The 22,161-nt window shown below is 46.3% G+C and overlaps 1 protein-coding gene across 1 annotated transcript in view; it reads right to left on the reverse strand.

Annotated features, from left to right (window-relative positions):
• Positions 1-3,362: 3,362 nt before the first annotated feature.
• Positions 3,363-22,161, reverse strand: part of itga5 (integrin, alpha 5 (fibronectin receptor, alpha polypeptide)) — a 38,581-nt gene continuing 19,782 nt past the window's right edge. Inside the window, exons 17-30 of the mRNA XM_072713819.1 lie at positions 21,617-21,774; positions 21,364-21,501; positions 17,850-17,917; positions 14,599-14,749; positions 13,451-13,543; positions 11,551-11,630; positions 11,326-11,406; positions 11,063-11,168; positions 10,800-10,958; positions 9,231-9,338; positions 7,349-7,462; positions 6,650-6,751; positions 6,444-6,566; positions 3,363-6,139 (exon numbers count right to left, since the gene is read on the reverse strand). Coding sequence (XP_072569920.1) covers positions 6,056-6,139; positions 6,444-6,566; positions 6,650-6,751; positions 7,349-7,462; positions 9,231-9,338; positions 10,800-10,958; positions 11,063-11,168; positions 11,326-11,406; positions 11,551-11,630; positions 13,451-13,543; positions 14,599-14,749; positions 17,850-17,917; positions 21,364-21,501; positions 21,617-21,774 — 1,565 coding nt within the window. The 3' untranslated portion in view covers positions 3,363-6,055. The remainder of the gene's footprint in view (positions 6,140-6,443; positions 6,567-6,649; positions 6,752-7,348; positions 7,463-9,230; positions 9,339-10,799; positions 10,959-11,062; positions 11,169-11,325; positions 11,407-11,550; positions 11,631-13,450; positions 13,544-14,598; positions 14,750-17,849; positions 17,918-21,363; positions 21,502-21,616; positions 21,775-22,161) is intronic.

The raw sequence follows: 22,161 nt of genomic DNA on the forward strand, positions 1-22,161 counted from the left end.
AGTAGCTGGAAGCTGCACCCGGGCATCCTCTTCACCTCCAGAATGATCGTTCCGAAAGCCAAGGCTATGAGAGCCATGGGCCAAGGGGCTGACATTGTCCGAGGAACAGCTACATTGGCATTAGACGGTATGGTAGTGGTGACGGCTTGGTCTCTGGGGGCTGGGCAGTATATCAAATCTTTATGGTATTTAGATACAATTTATTGTGCATGAAAATTGGGGCCCTACTATAGTATTCCTTCCTGTTTGAAAACGACTCGAGAGCTTCGGTCCCAGAATCCCAGAATAAAATCGAAACCATTAAGTTAGCGACTCGCTGGGAATGTGATACAGGGGAATGGCGAGGAATCGTTGGTACTTTACTCAATTTATAAATGATAAATAAAACATTAGCAAATGGCTCACAGGTTATAAATATCTCATACCTTAAAATGAGGATCTTTCCAGCTAATTTGATAAGAGCACGTTTAATGGTTGACAGGCTTCTGGTTTAGAGCCATTTCCCAAATATGTTTCAGTTCAGATTTAGGTAGCTTTTATGTTCATAAACAAGCCAAGTCATAAACAGAGAAAAAAAGAGTCTACTGGTGGACATAGAGAATGAGTTTTATATCATAGCTGCTTTATTTGACCCATGCAAGATATAGGCATCATTTATTTTTGTCTTTATTTTGAGACTTAAGTTTGGAATTTTAACAAGTCTATACTGAATAGCTGTGATTGCAAATTGCTTGTAGTTTACAAACTAGAGGGGGGGGCAGAGTATGCAGGGCTTTGATATGTTAAGAGTCGTATTTTGAAGTGTTTTTGATGGGACACAGTGAACCAGTGGACTTGAATGAGAAAAGGTGTGAGGGAGCCAATGGACTTGGAACATATTATTATCCTGGCTGTGGAATTCTGGGTAAGTTGTAGCCCAAGACTGGAAATGCTTTGATTATGGAGAAAGGCAATCTGGGAAAGGGCACTGTCCAGAAGGACATCTTCACCTGGGTGGAGTTGGGCAAGGAGGCGTCAATGAAATCAATGAAAACGGTAAAACCCTTGCAGGTGTTGATCTAGAGCCAATAATTGATGCACAGGGCCATGGAGTCCAACACAAGCTTCCAGTAGTAGCTGGTTGGATAGGATGGAGAAGATGGAAGGGAAGATGGAGGAAATAGAAGAGATGATGAAGGAGGAAATGGAATAGGGGCTAGGTAAAGGTCCTGAGGGTGATATTACACAGCGTTGAGGCTGGAGATTGGCCAGCAGTGGTGTATAATGACAGCAGGTGCCTAGCAAAGGCCATTAACGTCAACACTGAAAATAAATTACTGTTCCTTCGCCTAATATATAACAGCATCCCTGACAGGCACCATTATAACAAGATTGGCCTAATAAATGTTATTCACTTCATCCGTCAATGGGCCTAATGTTATAGCTGATCAGTGTATTTAATATTTAAAATTAGGGTAAACAATCAAGGAATTTAGAAACTGGATATTTCACAAAAGTGTGAAATAAGAACAAAAATGTATATAATGAATTGTATTACCTATATCTGGACTAAATAATTAGTTATTGACATGTCTAGCACCACACTATGTGTAAATAGTGTAAATTAATATGTGTATTTATGTTGTAAATAGTAAGTGTCGTAACCATGTAATGTTTGTTGTGGAATGCGTGTGTTTTCATTACCGTATAACCATGTAATGTTTGTTGTGGAGTGTGTGTGTTTTCATTACCGTATAACCATGTAATGTTTGTTGTGGAATGCATGTGTTTTCATTAGCGTATAACCATGTAAATGTCTTGTGTACATTGTTGGCTTCCACGTTTGCAGCTGTGGTCTCTAGAATAAAGAGAATAAGTTCCATTTTAAAACAGCTGTCGTCTCCTTTATTAAAATGACTCATGCACTCATCAGAATAGCTATTTCTAATTAATGTTTGTTTTTCCCTTATTTCCATAATCATAAAAAAAATAACAGGTGGCAGAAGCAGCTTACCTGCAATAATGGAGGATGGCAATGATTAAGTCAAGCAGGATCAACACCATCGTTACCATGATCACCAGGAAAAGGACAGTATTATGTGAAGGTTCCGTGTCGTCTATGAGTCACGCATGTATTCCTTTAATGGGTGTGTCGCAAATATATCATTAGCATTAATATATTCTAATTATGGGCAATGTAATATTTCAATTTATGCTGGGGCACAGCAGTGCCTTGGATGGTGTAATAGGACATTGCAATTTGCCAGAATGTGTGATTTTTATTAAAAGAAAAACTCCAATTAAACTTAGCATGTTTTTGGAATGTGGGGGCTTGAGTACCCGGAGGAAATATGACATGTGGGGAGAAGACAAACTGCACACACATGGGGCTATGGTGGAAACTCGAACCCGGGTCCCAGAGGTGTGAGGCAACAGTGTTAATCACTTTGCCACCGTATATATTTAGTCGGCTGTATATTTAATTTTCTTAATACACGACAATCATTAAGTCTTACAGTGTAGGCTGACATTTCTCCCAGAGCCCTTTATAAAATGAGGTGAAAGTAGGATTTTGAGCACGGAAACCTCTCATTCGACAGAGACTCGATGAAGATGAAATTAGATAAAGGGTTTTGTGTTGCATATGACATGCAGTCATGCCTCGTTCTTCCCGACTAATTCATCAGTATTACTACATGATTACTTGCCTAAAATTTACAACTCATTTTAATTCATATATTAAACACAGATCTTTAGCTGTAAGCCAAATAGGTCGGAATGTTTCGCCCTTGGACTGTTGTGCTTTCGTAAGTAGTTTGTCAGCTATGCATCTGCACAAAATGTGGGGTATGCTGTATATGTTTAACATATTTCCAACAGTGTCACGGATGAAGCATTATATATAATAATCTACAGGTCAACAAGGTAGTATTTGTATTTAAAGGTTATTTTGCGCATCTAATTCTTTCCAGCAGAAACAGGCTCTTCAATTTAGTTTAACATAGTCATTTTTTCCATGGCACAATCATAAAAAGTTACTCTAACCTACGTTTGAAGCGATAAGGGGGCTTGGGTTTAAGACGAAGCGAAGTGGTTCCACTACAATCTCAGTCGGCTTGGTTATCGACTGCCCAAGAAGATGGTACCCTAATCCATTAGAGCTCTGTATCAGGTTACCCTAATTGTAGTGACACGACTTGGTTTTGAAAATCACCACTGTACACATTACATATGTACTAAATGTGTGTATTGATTCATAGTAAGCGATGCCACCTCAAAAGTTTTGCCATTCACAGCGCAACATTTATAACAATCACTATCAAAGTCAATTAATAGTTAAAACGCACTAGGCAGTTTTTTCAAAAATCGACATCAAGCAGAACTGAAAAAAACTGAACACTTTATTTGAAATGCAAATCAGTAGAATACAAACCTACAATTTAAAACAATTATAGTTCCCACAATATGGGGAGCGAAATATGACAAATCTAGACTCCTCGTTGAATTTGCAAATATTGTCCCTGCCCAACATATATTTACACCTTTAAAATACTTGACAGGAAAAAAATATTTTTAAAAAAAGGACAGTCCCAGTGCTTCCTCCTACCGAGAATCAGAATTGTAATCCAAATTACGTGCCAATATAAATAGTCGGTTGTAGTTCTTGTATGTACAGTACAGGTTAAAAAAATAAAATAAAAAACAGAAAAAGGTCTGCTGCCTGGCTCAGGCCAAGAAGCAAACCAAACTGCCAGATTTAGTCTGCCAAGTACTATAATCGTCAATACAAGTTGTAAAACAGCAGAATCAAAATGAAAACGATGAAGCAGACAGAGTGATTTCCTTCCTCTGAAGGAGTGACAAAGCATGCTGAGAAAAATAAAGTATATATAGATATATGTGTATTACGTGTGATTCTGTATTTCACGCAGACCTCAGTACTGTATACATTTTGTGACCTCAAAGCCATACAAACACTTGGGTCTGTTTTAAACTTAATGCATAAAGTGGAAGTGAAGTGATACAATATTGCACTTATAACAAACTTAACAGCCAGCTATTATCCCTTTACCTGCCTTTACCTTTTCAGTTTGCACACATTCTACTCCATTGTGATTCATTCACGTTACTGAAGAGCCACTTAATGGTGACATTTTTGGTTCCAGATACAGGAACCGGGCATTGCGGCTGGTTCACACAAATCAGTTCCTCAAACAAAAGTATTGTGTGTGTTACAAACATGAAGATGTCCAACTCATTAAGGAGCAGGGCTTGTTCTTACACAAGACACACACACAACTCCGCCTTTTTAAATGAACCCTAAGGCATTTCTATATTCGGTTTCTGTATTAGGCTGCAGACCGCAGTTCCTTGAGAATGACAGATTCTGCCTGAAGAGGATTTATGGTAGGTGCCACTGTGCCCCTTCCCCTTGCATTTGCATTGACATGCATAAGATGAGTTTCTCAACTTGCGACCCGGAAGGTTTCCCCGTCCTTTTTCAGTGTTTGACTTCTCATAACTATTGACAACAGCTCACCAGCATAGTTCAGCATTTCTGTAGAGTTCCTACTCAGCACCTTCAAAGCATCTGCTGGGAGTAACATCTCCCCCCCCCCCACATCCCTCACCTGAAGCTCTACAGACAACAGGTCAGCTGGTGTCTCCAGCACGTTCTGCACACCACATTCTAATCAGAGAGAAGATGAAGCTCCACCTTCCACATTTAAGGCTTCCATAAAGGTTTCATAAGTCCAGTGTAGCTCCAGTCATGTCCCAGGCGACTTTTTAAGAAATATATATATATATTTATGTTGCTCTGGCACTGAGGAACAACAAGAGAAATACAACCAAAAGAAACATGAAACGAGTGGACAGTCCGGACAGGTTGACCCAGATAGCCAACCTTTGTTCTTGGCTGTTCCTTCAAAATCAGTAGATTTTTGGTGCCACTGAGTGCAAAATTTAACCAGCACTGCATCCTTTGGAGGAAAAAACAAACACACCTGAAACACAACTTATTCTGAAAGGACAGAAATATTTTTACAGCCTACAAACTATTGAAACCTCTGAAGGACCTTGGATTTTGCTGTAGACCAATGTTTCCCAATCCAGTCCTCGGGGAACCCCGGACAATCCACGTTTTTGCTCCCTCCCAGCTCCCAGCCAATCAGGAACACCGAATACCTCAGGTGCCAGCTGAGAAGCAGCAAAAACATGGACTGTCCGGAGTTCCTCAAGGACTGGGTTGGGAAACACTGGTGTAGACTATGTGCATGACTGTCATGCCACTATCAGACTCAAATACAAACCCCAGTGTCTGATGTACCAAGCTATGAGAAACCTTAAAAATAAGGTCGATCTGTGCTGGACCATGTTTAGCTTGTAAACAAAGCAGTCAAAACACAGGAGGAGGAGGCCACAGTCAAAGCAGGGATATCAGCCCAGTAAGGAAAAGAATTTTTGTTGTGGAGGCTCAGAAGCTCCCTGCGTCTCATCTTTCAAATGCCTGGTTTTCCCTGGTGATCTTCAGCTTCATGTAGGATCAAGGACTTGCAAAACAACGGTGTGAATCGTGCCCACATTCGACACCCATGGTAGGAGCCATTGGCTGTTCCATGCACTTGAAATGCACTGCGACTGACTATAGCACCAACAACAACATAAAAAAATTAAAGCACTGTTGTCCTCTTTTTAGAGGCCAGACAAAAAAAGGGCAGGTTGAAATAAAAGAGTTCTTTTTTCTTTGGAGAGTCTTCACCTATGGCCCACAGTCATACAGACTCACAAAAATGCATTAAATTAAAACCCACTGCATCAAAAGGAGCTGGATAATTGCATAGTGAACGTCTTTGGTGTATGGACACCAACCATAACACCACTGGATGAAAAATTAAAACAAAAATATTAAATTAAAAACATTCATTTGGTTTCAGCTGTTTTTTTTCCCTATAGTGCAGCACAGTGGAGCTCCAGTGGTCTTTACGTCTTAAAACTGAACTGCTGCTTCCTTACACAGGCTGCTTTTACAATCTCGCTGGGTAAAGTTATCTGGTTTTGCCATGTCAGGCCACCTTCATGCATCTGAGGCAGCCTGGGGCTTCAGCTGTGCCTTCTCCATAGCAGTGCCATAGGGTAGTGATCTCTTGAAGAAGTCCAGCTGCAGGAATCAAGGTCAAAAGAGTAGGTTAGGCCACAAACAGGGTTGCAAAACTCTGGGAATTTCCCCACTAATTCCCATATATTCCTGTTAATTCCATGGAAAGTTTCCAACTTGGAATATTTCCAAAATTCCCCAGTTTAACTTCCCATGGAATGGAAAGTTTCTGGAAATTTTCCGCCCCTTTGCAACCCTAGCCACAAATGACAAATTACTCATACTCTTTATGTAAAATCCCACTTCACAATCAGACACTTTAGTTGCATCATTATAGAACTTGGGGGACATTTTAAATATGACTCACTTTGTATAGGACATAGATCAGTAATGCCAGCAGAAGCAGGCCAGCCAAGATGGCCAGTATGATGATCCACAATGGCACAGGGTATTGACTGTCTGGTTTGCTCCACACCAGGGATGTCACCACCTGCATGGAGTGGGAGAGATCCATGTCACCTTCATGGTCTGCAGACAGGGATAAGGGAGTCTGGATAATCTCAGGGGACCTACGTGTCTGGCTCCACTGGGCACGTCCCTGGGCGCGATGGCGTACGGCATCTTCAGTACACGGAATTGGGCTGAGCATTCCAGGACATAATTCTTGTAGGTCCTCTGAATTGAAAACACAGGAGTATTTAAAAAAAACACATTCAAACACATCCTGGATATTCAATACAAATAACTGACAAACAGCATTGTCCTCATAAGCAGCATGCGAGCAGAAACCCAACTGTCACTTGATGCCCCAATTCCAGTGAAATGAGCTGCAGGTGACAATTCAGACCTAACAAGATGCTCTTTGACTGCATTCTGCAGATGTCCAGGAGAGGGAGACAGCACTTAATCTCAAATTCCCCTAAAACGCAGATTCCCCATCAGTCACCCTCAAAAGTGTCATTTTGACATTCTGATCCTATGAGAGCCCAGAACCATAAGCTCACAAATTTCCAGGGCGTCCAAAATCAGGTGTCAGAGCTTAAGACACATGGTAAAGCAGAGGTGTATCCTATTACCAGTGTTTAGAGCACATGCAATGCCCCCCCCCCCATAACTCCACGAGTTTGGTCATTGTTACTATAGGGGATTGTGACTTTAATAAAGGGCAGCAAGGTTAAACAAGCAGGTAGAATATTTATTTCTTGATCTGAAAATAAGACGATTCGTGCCCAAGTCACTTGGTCTCCTGATACAGGCTGGTTGAGGTCTCACCTCAATGAAGGTCTCTGCCCAGATCCTGGAGCGCACTTTGAGGATGGCGCTGGTGCCCTTCTCCAGCAGGCCGACGTCACAGTGCAGCTTCCAGCACTCAACGTTTGAGCAGGACTGAAAGAATCAGTACAGCATTCAGCACGATCTGTCGCGGTCTCCCCTGAACAGCCGTGATTCATGGCGCGCTCTCCGCCAACCACACTGACGGTCATACTTTCTTTCTGCATTCTTTAATTTTGAACGCAGATGTTCCCACTTGAACAGAGCAGAAATTAATAGGTGACAAAAACAGCAGCGAATGTAAAAGACGGCAGGAAAAGATTTAAAGCAGTTTGCTTCGTAAGGGAAACGACACCAATAGCCAGAGTCATCCTGTTCGAGGGCTGCTTCAGATTAATAAAGATTGGGGGAATGTCACAAGACTGTAAAAATTTAAATCATCAGGCACAGCTACCAAAGTTATTGCTCGACCACTGAAACCAGTGCATTTTACTAGACTGCTGGCCATGTGCCCCTAATTAAGGGCTCATCATGACGTGAGGCCTGCCTCTATAAAGCCAGCTTAATGCACTCGGAGCAGACAGACCACCCCAGATTGGGTGCTTAACCTGCCTTTCCAAGAAGTACATTAGGGTTTTTTTTTCCCAACCACAGAAAAATCACTAAATGCTAATTTCTCCCATATCCTAGAATGGACAAATAGGGTAGGTGATAAATAGGCAGAATTTTATAGGCTAAGAAATACGGCTGATTACTGCCTGTCAGTCACCCCAGGGTACTGGGGTCTCCCGGCACTCATTACAGCTACCGGGCAGCTGTTCCAGAGCCTCCAGCGTAACCCGTCAGTCAGCTGCTGACAGAGAGGGGCTCAGCGTCATCCAGCCGCAGGCTAAACGGCAGCCCTGTCGCTGGTGCTGAAAGTGCCCAATGTTCAGCTTTCAAACAGCAGTGAAAGGGAGCCTCCGGAGAGCAGGCTGAGAGCGGGGAAGCCGACTCCGAACGTAACCTCCGGAAAGAACGCAAGCCCCACGTGTTTCCTGCAGATACCAGGCCAGCGGCGGAGCCCAGCTAAACAGACCTCCTCAGAGTCACTCCAAACTTTTCCCAGGGATATAATTCAACGATAAAAAAGTACAAATCATAACACAAAAGCATGCAATAACCAATATTACACACAGCTGGAAAGTGACGGCAGTTTAACATGGCAGCCATTAAAAGACAATAAGAGACAGGGGTACCAAGATCGGGGGGGGGGGGTGGGGGGTCTGCAGTGGCACCGGTAAGAGGAGTGACTGTCCATCAGTGGAGGGAGGTGCAAGGCTGCCTCACTGACAGACACATAAGATTATGGGACAGACAGGGACAGGCAATGGGACTGAGGAAGGGGTATAATTAGAGACGAACGTACAGGGGGCCGTGGGGGGGAGGGGCATGGCAAATTTATGTGTAATATTAAAAGCTATTCATGACTTAGGGCAATAAATACATGTTTATTTGGGGGGGGGGCTAAAAACGTAAATTAAGCCTAACGACACCCCTGGACTGGGGGGTGCTCCAGGGGCGGGGGGCCACCTAAGTCAGCCACTACTCTTGCAAACACACACTGAGGAACAAGCACACCTAAAGTGCCCTGCCCCCTCCACCCTCTCCCAAAAAGCATAATTACATTGCACCCCCCCCTAATGGTAAAGGGGCTAATTAATGGAAACTCCTCCTCTCTGGGCTGAGTCTACAGCTGGCTCCAGGCCAGGGTCAGACATAAAGCAGCACACACAGACACCTTCCCAGAACTCAGCCGGGGGGGGGGGGGGGCGGCTGGCATCCATCGGTGCCTGTTCTTAAAGACACACCCTGTTTCTGCCCCTCTCCCCCAGGGCCTCACCAGGTTCCCCAGCTTGGACAGCTGGTCTTTGTGGACGTTCCTCTTCTCGATGTGGTGGCCAGGAGCAGGGGTGAGCAGGGGCGTCTGCTCAGTGGGAGACTGCTGGAGCTACAGAGAGAGAGGGTGAGACATCATTCCCATCAGAGAGATATGACCAGACCAAAGGACGGCGAAGGATTCTAGCAAGGATCGACTTCAGGTCAGATCTACCATCAATCCTGTGTTGCCATAGTGACTGAAACTAATGAGAGGGAACAATATTATGTAGCACCCTGACACACACTGTTTAAAATAGAAGCAGCATATGACACACATACGGCACGCACAACCTCGCACACAGCACACACACAGCACACACACACACACACAGCACATGACACACGTACAGCACGCACAAACTCGCACACAGCACACACACACAGCATGCGCACGGCACATATGAGACACATACGGCACGCACAAACTCGGTGCGCACACGGCACACACACACACGGCATGCACACGGCACATATGACACACATACGGCACGCACAAACTCGCACATAGCACGCACACGGCACATATGACACACATACGGCACGCACAAACTCGCACACAGCACGCACACATCACATATGACACACATACGGCACTCACAAACTCGCACACAGCACGCACACGGCACATATGACACACATACGGCACGCACAAACTCGCACACAGCACACACACGGCACATATGACACACATACGGCACGCACAAACTCGCACACAGCACGCACACGGCACATATGACACACATACGGCACGCACAAACTCGCACACAGCACACACACATCACATATGACACACATACGACACTCACAAACTCGCACACAGCACATATGACACACATACGGCACTCACAAACTCGCACACAGCACACACACAGCACGCATACAGCAAAGAAAGCAACCCAGAGCTAAAAATGAGTGGCAGACACAAAAACATAAATTCAGTAAGTGACACACCAAACAATGGTAAACCACAGTGAAGAACTTCCTAAAGTCAGTTGAAGAATTATTTTCTAGGGTGGTGGTCTTTTTGAGGACCCCTCCTTAATTACAAGGTATATATAAACTGAACCCCCCCCCCCCCCCCCAATTTTAAAACTGGTCTTCAGAAAGACATAAAACTTAAGAAAAGCCCACCCTGCTGTTGTCAGGCTCATGCCGTGGGCCCCGGATCTCCAGCAGAGCTGGAATGAATCAGCTACTGATACCACTGATGGGGGGGGGGGGATGTAAAGGGGTGTAAATGGTCATTAAGATCCCAGAACTGGGAAACAGAAAGAGAAAACCCACTGGCTGTGGTTTATTTTATACGGGCCCCTTGGTATAATGCAATAAAAAAAACATTGGAGGCTGAGGCTCATATCCTGGATGCCCAAACTCTAGGTATGCGCGTCTGCATGCGTGTATGCATGCGTTCCTGCGTGTATGCATGTGTGCATCATTGCTGAACTGCGACCTGGTAACCATCATAACGGCGCTTCCACGCTTCCTACTCAGAGCAGAGCTCATGCTGCAGAGCTTGGTAGGAAGCCCTCACCTTGAGTTGCCGTGGGTTGATAGTGCTGTTCGTGCTGCAGTTAACAGACCCCTGGGTCATCACCTCCAGCGGGTACAGCAGCAGGTGGTCCTGGATCATCTTGGGACAGCGCAGCTCCAGTACGGTGTGGCTGATTCGGCTCGGCCCGTTATTCACCAGCTGGGTGGGTGAGAGACGATGGCGTGACATTTGCGAGGAGTCAGAGGAGCCCAGGAGCATCCTAACCCTTCCCTGAAGGTTCCTGAAAAATAGCGGCTGCTTACCTCATACACATGCTGCACAGATGGCCCGATATCCTTCTCCATCTGCCATCTCTTGGTCGCTTTCCAGTGGGGAGGCGGAAAGAAAACCTTGTCTGGACGAGAGACCCTTCAAATAATAAGAAGGACGCAGAATGAGCAGCCAGGGCCAAATAAACTCAAAAATAATGGTTGTGCAGAAGTTCTAGCTATTTTACATACAGTCCCCTCACATTCCCATCCTTCAACACATGACCAAAGAAAAGCAGGTCTCCCTTGTTACGAACCCCTGTAAAATGACATCTGCCTGCACGATCACGTCCAACTTATATGGCACCACGTCGCTCTGGGAGTTATTCTCGTTTTTACTGAGGGAGGGAAAAGCAAAAGAGCCGTTCAGCTCCACTGAGCTGCTGCCACAGGCGATAATGATGAAGAGGAACGAGAGTCACAGCACAGTCAAGCAAACTGCGGTTCCCCCGACGTGCTTTTGGAAGAGAGTGTGAGCCCACCTGCGGATCTGGAAATCGAACTGCACCATCCGGCGAGTGTCCTTCAAGCGGGGCACAGTGAAGCGGAGGCCTGCCCAGAGCTGCAGCAGGGGGGAGGAAGAGCACTAAGCTTTGGTAGGGTGTACTCACACTAGCTGATCCGTACCGTACCTGAGCACGTTTGCCCCCCCCCCCCCCCAAAGTCCAGTTCGTTTCACTAGTGTGCTCCCTCCGTGCCAAACCCAGTACACTTAACCGTGCCCAGGACCACTAGGAGAGGTGGGCCTGAGCACAATTAGTCAGACTTGGGCACGATACAGATGTAGTGTGATCGCTACTCGTGCCCAGGGATGGAACACCTGACATGACGTCAATGATGCAAATGACACACGCATGCAAACATAGACACTATACAACTAGATCTGGAAGGAAGGGTAGGCTGTGCAGATAAGTTAGCGACAAACATGGTGGCAGAGGGATCACTTTGGTCTACGGAAGAGGTGCAGTGTTTGCTGGAAATCTGGGCTGATGAGTCTCCAGAAACAACTGGATGCAACATGAAAACTCAGATATTTGGTCAAATAATCTTCTTATATGTACAGCAAGATTAAATCAAAATCGCTGTGTTGCATATTAGCTAAATCTATGAGAGGGCTGCATGTCATCACAGCCAGAATGACTCCAAATAAGGCATAAAATAAGCACATTAAGCACAAACTCCATTGTGATGTGTGATAGGGCTTTTCTTCCTATGTTTTCTTCATGACAAAAAGTTGCACGGCAGGTTAGGCGCAGTGCGAGTGTAGACCGGTGGGGGGCAGGGAAGGGGGGAGAGTTACACTTGGCCGAGTGCACCCTTAAATAGCAGGACAGTGCCGATACAGAGCACACTGGAGGCACTAAGGAAAGAGCGGCAGGCCTCAAAAGTCAGAGGGGGAAGTGAGAGGATGAGATCGAGGCCAGACGAGCGCGCGCGCACACACACACACACACACACACACACACAGAGGAGCTGCAAGGGGAAAGGGAATCAGAGAATCAGGGAAATACCCTCAACATCCCCCCCCCCCCACCACACCCACCCCCACGGGCCATTCTTGTACAGCCTTCTACACCTGGGGAGGGCCAGACACTGTGGCTGATGAGATGTGTGCTGTGGTTTATTTGCCCCCTTATTTTCCATCCAAAACTCCAAAGACATTCCAGGTAGCTGTTTCATTTGGAGGCGATATTATCTCCAAACACTACTCTTATTATGTGTGCACACAGGAGACAAAAGGGCAGCCCAGCTGACAGTAATGGTGTGCCTGCCCTCATCATTAAAACAGCAACACTGTGGTCAGTCACAGAACGGCTGAACTACCAACATCACCTCACAAAACATAAACACTTTATCTACGCCCTTTCCACAGAACAATGAAGGCATTGAAGCAGTGTGTTGTGTGTAATCAGGACTGGCATGATTGAGTATTTCAGCTTTTCATAAGGACCAGACCTTACATGTGCAATGAAACCTTGATGTATGACTTGGCTATTTTGACAGCCAGCCTCAGTTTCCCCATGTCACCACACACACAGACACACAGCAACTTCCTGGTTTCCTGGGGGGGGGGGGGTGTTTGGAACTACAAGAGTGTAACTTCCTGTCTAGAGGAAGTCCTGTTTACCAAAATACTGGATGACATTCAATAAAAGAGCAGGGAACAGAAGACCTTCCTCGTCCTGTTCCATTCTACTCCTCCAAAATAACAGGCTGCAACGGAAACAAAATCCTTGCTAAGCTCCAGAATCAGACAGCATATTAATCAGTTAAAACAGCTAAATCCCCTTTAAAGTGTGGCTCCTGATATGGCATCACAGCACTGAACAGGCCCCACCGGGAGCTAAGGGTTCGGAAGGGAGAGCATGTCCAGGTACTTACGCTCATGCCAGCCTTCATGGGGTTGCCGAGGTCACAGCTCAGATAGCGAGTCTGGTTCTCCGTCTCGTAGCTGCAGGTGAGTTGTGTCAGGCTCTGGAAGATGCATGAAAAGAAAAGACCTCATGAAGACATTGAAACACAACCTACTGTGAAGCTTATAAATACATTTGTAATCCGTTTATATCATGATTTGGAGAAAGATAGATCTAGAGTCATTCAAGTCATTAGTGAATCAGCTTAAATCATCAAATTGAAAATCATGCTAAAACCCACAGGATTACGGCTACTGAGGATTCAGGTAGGTTGGTAGGTGGAAGCTAACCATGTCTAAGGGGTCTGTAGGTTCAGTCAAGTATTCATACACAGGCAGGAATCAGAAAATTGGATATGGATGTGTGCGTAATATATACACATACATACCATACACACACACACACACACACACATAATGGAGGTGAAGAATCATTGTTTGTTTAATTTCCTTTTAAAACACTGACAAAACGGCCCACATGTTCAAAATATCATAATTTGCAGTGTTTATTTGGTGAAGAGTAATATCTTAAAATGAGGATCTTTTCAGTGGTTGTCAGGCTTTTGTTTAGAGTAATTTGCCAAACGAGTTTTAGGTTTTAGTTTTTTTAACTTTCAGTTTGTGTTTCAACAGCAATATCGTAAACTGATAAATAAAAAAAAAAAAGTATGGCTTTTATGTCGAGGCTGTTGCATTGGACCCTTGCAACACACATACAGAATTTATTTTTGTCCTTATTTTGAGACTTCCATTTGCAGTAATGGAAAATGTCTATACTGTACAGTTAAAGATGCATATTTCAAAACAGAGAAGAAAACCCTGTATTTGCATTTAGTTTGAACACACGGTTTTAATAAAAGTGTCCATGACATCTCACATGTGGCTTTGATTTTTGACTTAAGCCACTTCATAGGAAATAACAAGACACATACCTTATATTATATTTTATAAAAGGTGTTTAATAAAAACACATGCATACGTTTTGTGTACCTTTGGTGTATTCCACTTGCTGTCTTGTTTGTTTATTAAACCAGCATGACCAAGACAGAGACAGCACCCGCCCTCAGATGACAGAGCCACGGCAGGCCGCGCAGGAAGGCCTGCGGGTGGCGCTCACCTCATTATTGCGTGCTATTCCACTGTAGTCTGCCTCGGGGGGCAGGACCACATAGAGCTCCGCCTCGTAGGCCCCGCCCTCGCCTTCGTTCCTGGCACTGAACGTGAGCGTCAGTGCATTGTCATCACCCAGGTACACTTCTCTCCTGTCACTGCAAGGCACAAACAAGAGACGGTCAACCTGAAATAAAACGCAAAACATTTCACTTTAAACCTTTAAAAAGCTCAATATTTGAGTTGGTAGATTTTCGAAGGCCTACAACAAAAAACTAAAATTTCCTACATAAATTGTCCCCCCCACCAGAACAAAAAACCCAAACAAGACACTTGATAAATGCACATCATCTCTCAATCTGACCACATCCACAATATGATAAATACTGTCATTCATAGGGTCAAAAGGCTGCTCGTGGGAGTTTTACTTACTTCTGCCCTCAGATATTTTTGTGTAACAATGGCTATCTTTGTGAACCAATCAAAATGTAGAGGACATCTGATTGGTTGGTCCCACCTCCTGTAGTTACTTGGGCCCACCTCCTCTACAATTCGATTTGTTATCTCTCTGATCATTCGCCAATCATTGTTCCGTCTACCAAGTAAATCTCCAATGAGCCATAAGGCCACGAGTGCCAGGATGCTGGTTTATAAATGCATATCTGTCAGCTGTGGTTAACATAACGTCCCCTGGGTGCAGCTAGAAATTCTGGGTCACCTGGCAAAATGTCACCTTGGGCCCCCATGGTTGGGGTGGGTCCCTTCGGCAAAATTTGCAGATTGGAGGTAAAATGTTCCCAGAGTGTATAACTGGTTATGTTTTGTATTCGGGGGCTCCTGCCCTAGTGCTGGGTCCCGATTACAAAAACATGATGTCCCAGCCCTGTTTCCTCACTACACGTATTTATTACATTTAGTACCGAAATAAAACCCAAAAATCCATTAGAATGATTTGTTTCAGGAAGTCCTCCCCCCCCCCCCCCCCCCACTTAGCCCATTACTGCTTTTAATAGAAGTAGAGATGCCATAGATGGAGACCAAGGCTTTATACCTCTACCTGCCGGGGCCTCTCCCTCCCCCCCGCTAGTCCGGCCCCACCCAGAGCGCCAAGGGTCTCACAGAGCCCTCCGAGCAAACCCCAGTATGGCGCCACATTAGAGTCAAAACTCGCACGCGTAAATATGCCACTCGCGAGCGCAAAGTCAAAACTCACACGCGTAACGCACTCAGAGGAAGCAGGTAGGTGCAGGAGCCACTAATACTGCTGCATCTCAAGATTATCTCAGGAAGTGGCCGTGAACGAGCGTATGGGTCACTCATCAACCTGAGGCTTTTTAGAGAAAAATTAATTTCCCGTAGAGCAATTGACAATGGCTTAATTTTTTGGCATATTAAAAAAATTTGTTTTTTTTAAAAACCATTTTCCCTAAATAGGTGTGTGTGTGTGTGGGGGGAGGGGGGGGGGGGGGTGGCGGTGGCATATTTCACTTGATTCTTTCGGCACCTTTTTGAAAGTAGATTTAACTAACATTTTTTTAGTTATAGGCTTAGCAGTCATTTTGTAATTTATTAAATACAGGAGAAGCCAAAAGGACAAAGTGGGCAGGTTGTTATCTTCATGAGACTTGAAAAGTGCGGCTCCAAAGATGGATAAAAAAATTGTCATTCAAAGCACGTCCTGTAATTTCCCAATGTGTGGCACTCCAGCTCCTCTCCTGCCCTCTTACCTCTGACCCCGCACTCCCTCCTGCCCCACCTCCTGCCCTCTTACCTCTGTTCCCGCACTCCCTCCTGCCCCACCTCCTGCCCTCTTACCTCTGTTCCCGCACTCCTTCCTGCCCCACCTCCTGCCCTCTTACCTCTGACCAGGCACTCCCTCCTGCCCCACCTCCTGCCCTCTTACCTCTGACCCCGCACTCCCTCCTGCCCCACCTCCTGCCCTCTTACCTCTGACCCCGCACTCCCTCCTGCCCCACCTCCTGCCCTCTTACCTCTGACTCCCTCCTGCCCCACCTCCTGCCCTCTTACCTCTGACCAGGCACTCCCTCCTGCCCCACCTCCAGCCCTCTTACCTCTGACCTCGCACTCCCTCCTGCCCCACCTCCAGCCCTCTTACCTCTGACCAGGCACTCCCTCCTGCCCCACCTCCTGCACTCTTACCTCTGACCAGGCACTCCCTCCTGCCCCACCACCTCTGACCAGGCACTCCCTCCTGCCCCACCTCCTGCCCTCTTACCTCTGTTCCCGCACTCCCTCCTGCCCCACCTCCTGCCCTCTTACCTCTGACCCTGCACTCCCTCCTGCCCCACCTCCTGCCCTCTTACCTCTGACCCTGCACTCCCTCCTGCCCCACCTCCTGCCCTCTTACCTCTGACCCTGCACTCCCTCCTGCCCAACCTCCTGCCCTCTTACCTCTGTTCCCGCACTCCCTCCTGCCCCACCTCCTGCCCTCTTACCTCTGACCCCGCACTCCCTCCTGCCCCACCTCCTGCCCTCTTACCTCTGACCCCGCACTCCCTCCTGCCCCACCTCCTGCCTTCTTACCTCTGACCCTGCACTCCCTCCTGCCCCACCTCCTGCCTTCTTACCTCTGACCAGGCACTCCCTCCTGCCCCACCTCCTGCCTTCTTACCTCTGACCAGGCACTCCCTCCTGCCTTCTTACCTCTGACCCCGCACTCCCTCCTGCCCCACCTCCTGCCCTCTTACCTCTGACCCTGCACTCCTTCCTGCCCCACCTCCTGCCCTCTTACCTCTGACCAGGCACTCCCTCCTGCCCTCTTACCTCTGACCAGGCACTCCCTCCTGCCCCACCTCCTGCCCTCTTACCTCTGACCAGGCACTCCCTCCTGCCCCACCTCCTGCCCTCTTACCTCTGACCCCGCACTCCCTCCTGCCCCACCTCCTGCCTTCTTACCTCTGACCAGGCACTCCCTCCTGCCAGCGCGCAGCTGTGAAAGAATGCGACTGACAGAGGCGAAGCTGCCCCCCTTTATCTCTCCAGAAAATTAAATGGCCGGTGCCCTGGGTCTTGTTTAAAAGCCTCCTTGGCGATAAACTCGCACTGAAATAATAATCCTGTCTACTGTTCGTTTTCAAATGCAGTGTTAGCAGCAGGAGTCCGAGCTGATGGCAAAGGCTGGCAGATACTCAGAGCAGAAGTGCTGTTTTCCCATCTCATCTGTTAACCAGACCACCTGAAACTCAAGAACCCTAAACCCTCTTGTGGATGATTAAGTAACCAAACAGCAAGCCTTACCCATAAACAGCCAGCTTCAGGTCAGGCACGCAGATGTTGTCCTCCCCGCAATCCAGGAGGATCTGGGTCTGAATGAATAAAAGGCACGCATGAGATATTGTGTAGAAGCCTCCCTTAGTAAAGGCCTGGAGATGTTTCTGGGGGAGAGCGAATGGGAAATCCAAGCCCAGACCCCGGTTACCATGAGTGCTCAGCGGGCTTCATGTAGATTACCTCCAGTTTCATAAACACCTTCACCAATCAAAACCCATTTGCGGGCAACAAATACACAAGCCTGGCTTTACTGGCTACTCATCAATAGGTAGATAACCGAGTAGAATGATCAGTCAGCAGCTTAAAAATGTCAACATCCTGCATGCTGGGTGTCATGAAAAAACCCCAGGTTCAATGATGGAAAGGTCTGGAAAACTAATCATTAAAAGGGAGGGGGGGGGGGGGTCGAGATATCACACCCAACTGATTAAAAAGCAGAGCATGCCTCGGCACAGGGAACATATTTTCACAGCTGTGGCAAGAAGAGAGCATTCAGGAAGACAAGGGAAAGATGGTGGGGGGGGGGGGGGACCAAAAGAAGACCAAGTTTAGCGCATTTCCCCATCAGAGCAGGGTTATCTGTGACAAACAGCTGGCTGCACCTTACAAGGGGCAGATACCTACTGATACCACAGCCTCCATTGTACTGGCCGCTGGCACGATGCAGCCATGAGTCAGGGGTGGCGGGACAGAGGTGAGCCCCCCCAGTGAGTAAAAGGCAGAGCGCCGAGCTACAACGTCCAGCAGACAGGTGGCGCTCTCGTCGCTGGACACATCACAGGGGCCCCCAAGGAGCACTACTCTCCCACTGTGTAGGACGCTATTGCCCCAGGGCCACACAGCGAACACAGGTCAGACAGTGGGAGGGCAACACTGGATGGGGGCTATGTGCCCCGGGAGAAGCACGCCAGGGATACAGACGGAAAAGGCCTCCAAATACTAATCCACTAGAAGCTGCAGGGATGGAGGGTCATCCACTAAATTTGTAACTACTAATTGCTTCCTTGTGTGAAACATAGCGGCCTGTTCACAGAGGCAAAGACACGGATAAACATGAAAGAGGAGAAATGAAAGAGCCAGCCACGTGGCCCTGGACAGCCCATAAAGGAGGCCTATCTAAGCTCTCAACCTCCCCTGTAGTTGACGAACTAAGAGATTGTAATTAGCGTAACCATAGCGACATCCACAGCTGGCTTAGCGGTCAAGCCACCAGCCCACATTTGGCTTCTCACCCATGGAGAATCTGGAGCAGCGTTTTGCTGGAACGCAAAGGGCCCAGCGCATGTAAAAAAAGATGGCTATGTACAGTGGGTGAAACGGGGCAACTAAACTCAAGATCAGCTCCCCTCTAGTTCATTTAACCTTCACCTCCATGAAATCCAGAGAAAGTTACACACGCTGCTTCACCCTAAACTAGGGAATGCTGCAGACCTGTATGAACCCAAAACCCCTCCTGATCACATGACGGAACAAAGACATATTTTGCTTTGTAAGGAAAACAGCTGGTACTTCATCCCAATAGAACTTCTTCAGAATCATTCTGAAGGCCCCCTTCATTGTCACAGATTAATCATGGTATAAATGTGACGAAAAGCACCAGGCCAACTTTCTGTCAGAGATCGTGGAGAAACAGGGCCTGGTTAAAAGCTGAGGGACAACTGGACCATGGAAACCCAGGAAAGACAAGTTCATGTCACTCCCGGAGCCTACAGGAAACAAACATCACTGCGTTACAGATGCATCTGGACTAGCCATGAGTGCTCAAGTTATGAACCGTGCCTGGTGTCCATTAGCCTGTGAAGCTAACAAAGGAGTTACACATCTCACGGATATTTTCTATATATTATTTCACTCTGATCATAATTAATTAAACCATACAGTGGTATAATTCTGTGAGCACTTCTTCCACTGTCGGTTGAAGCCGACAGGTGACCAACAGTACCTATGCGTCTCGTGCTTTGTGACTAGTTACATGCTCATGGACACACACAAACACTACTACTGTGGAGGTGGAAAATTATCTTGGGAGGTGGGGGCTAGGGGAGTATGATTTGCTGGAGACATCTGCTGCAAATTACAGTATAAATGGAACAAACTTTCACTGTCGATAACAGCATGATTCTCCCTACAATAGGAGTTAAGCACAACATCAGGGATTTGTCAAAGATCTGAGACATCCAAAACAGGCCACACCACTGTAGTGGGTGCAGCACAGAAAACGTACATGTGCTCCAACACCCAGTACATTGGAGAGGTCACAGCCACATTCAGATATACAAGTGCAGGGCTGCCAACTTCGGTCAGCTGGCTGAAGTGAGATTTTCAGTTCGAGACAAGTCTGCACACACATTTACATGCATGTTAGTTTCATTGCCTTGACGTAGCTAATTTTAAGTTTAACGGAACAGTACAGATTAGCCATAATATTTCTTGCATGAGCGTGTGAGTCAAAGCGTGAGAGCTGGCAGTCCTGCACGAGACCATGCTCATAACAGAGCATTTATTGCACTGCCCCATTCTTTCAGCCGGATGTAGATAATAATGTGTGTTTCCATTGTGCAGATACAGCGACACAACAATGGCAGAAGCCAGAGACTGCAGATTCCATTCAAGGGTCAACAACTTAAAAGGACCTCGTATGCGGTCTGCACCTCGTATGAGGTCTGCACCTCCCTCTTGAGGAAAGGGTTAGTTTGGAAAGAATGACAATGGTTTTATCAGAATCCTGAGAATTGAATACTACCTCCAATAGACAGCATCATAAAGCACCACAAAGACAGAATCTTCATCAAAGATAATCACATCTCAAGTACATCATAATTTGCTTCGATATTGCAGACCAACTGACTGAAAACTGCTGTATTTTCATTTAAAAAAGCAGTATGACATTTAAATAAAATAATGATCACCACCAAACATCCTTCGAAAATCCCTTGGGGGAAAAAAAATGAATGTTTTGCTGCATTCATCATTTAAATATCAAATATCATAACCAGATTAAAATCACACTCAATTAAAAATCTTTGTATAGTAATATTAAGGGCTTACTATAACTAACTCAATAGCAATGCACGACTGCAGTACATCACATGAAACAAACAGTGATTCCAAATGTGTGTGAAATCTGAAAGCTGATGGAAAAAACCTGGATAATGCACTGACTGTCAGCTAACATTCAGGCAAACGTGAGACATATAGTTATGTATGTATTGTTGTAAAACAAGACAATGATTTCATTGCATATGGTAATGCAATTCCACAGTATTTACATTTATAGCATTTGGGGAGAGATAGAAAGAGGGAAAGAGCCCTGTTGACCATTTTCTACAAAGAGAAATGAATTTACATGTTGCAGCGCTAGAGTATGCACCAGAATCTCCCCCATCTTAATCTTAACCCTATTCCACCAAAACACTATGGCCAGCCTCCTGGGCAGGGTGATGTTGGCGAGATGTGAAGTAGCGGAGGGATGGAGGAATACCTTCTGCTCGATAAGGTCTGCAGTCTGGTAGTTGATGATGGGTCTCAGGCCATGGGCGTCCGCAGCGGTGTGGGGGTTTAGGCTGAAGTTCAAGCCAATGTAGATGGCGGAGAGTTTATCCCGGAAATCCTTCTCATCCTGGACGACAAGCAAGACGAAGAACAGAGAGTCAGGACTGAGCAGGACCCAAAGCTGTCTATTGGGCCCAATGTTTGTGTTATCAGTAATTCAGAAGAGTAGCATGGACGCTCACTCGGAGGTAGAACTTGGTCTCGTGGCAGACCCGGGCCCCCGGAAGCAGCCTCAGGTCCTGCCGCATGGTGGGCTGCTGCGTGTCCAGGAAGAGAGCCCTCCGCACGGCCCCCTTCTGCTTCTGCTTCTGCCGGTCCAGCTGCACCTCCGCCACGAAGTCTGTGTGCCGTGTTAGGGGAGGGAGATGGAGACACGCAGGGGATAAATCAGAAATCAGAGTGGAGGGGGAGCCCTGCCAGGTACAGAGTGGGGGGGGGGCTCAATAAGCTACTCTGTACATTCCTTTATTAGTTATCTTATCATATGTAATCACGATCACAGTCTTAAAGACACAGTTTGACTATTTGTCGACATGATGTGTTTTTTGATCACATTTTTCAGTTTATTTGATAAGGGTCTTGTTCACATTATGATGTTACATACTAGTTGAAAATGTAAATACGGTACGCGAAATGTGCCAAAATAGAAAAACACAGGACAGAAATAAAACCGCCAGGAGGGGATATCGCGTCCATTCAAGAAATCAGAGTGACTAAGATTAAACTA

The sequence above is a fragment of the Paramormyrops kingsleyae genome, chromosome 6 (genome assembly GCF_048594095.1).
Source record: "Paramormyrops kingsleyae isolate MSU_618 chromosome 6, PKINGS_0.4, whole genome shotgun sequence".
Classification (NCBI taxonomy): domain Eukaryota; kingdom Metazoa; phylum Chordata; class Actinopteri; order Osteoglossiformes; family Mormyridae; genus Paramormyrops; species Paramormyrops kingsleyae.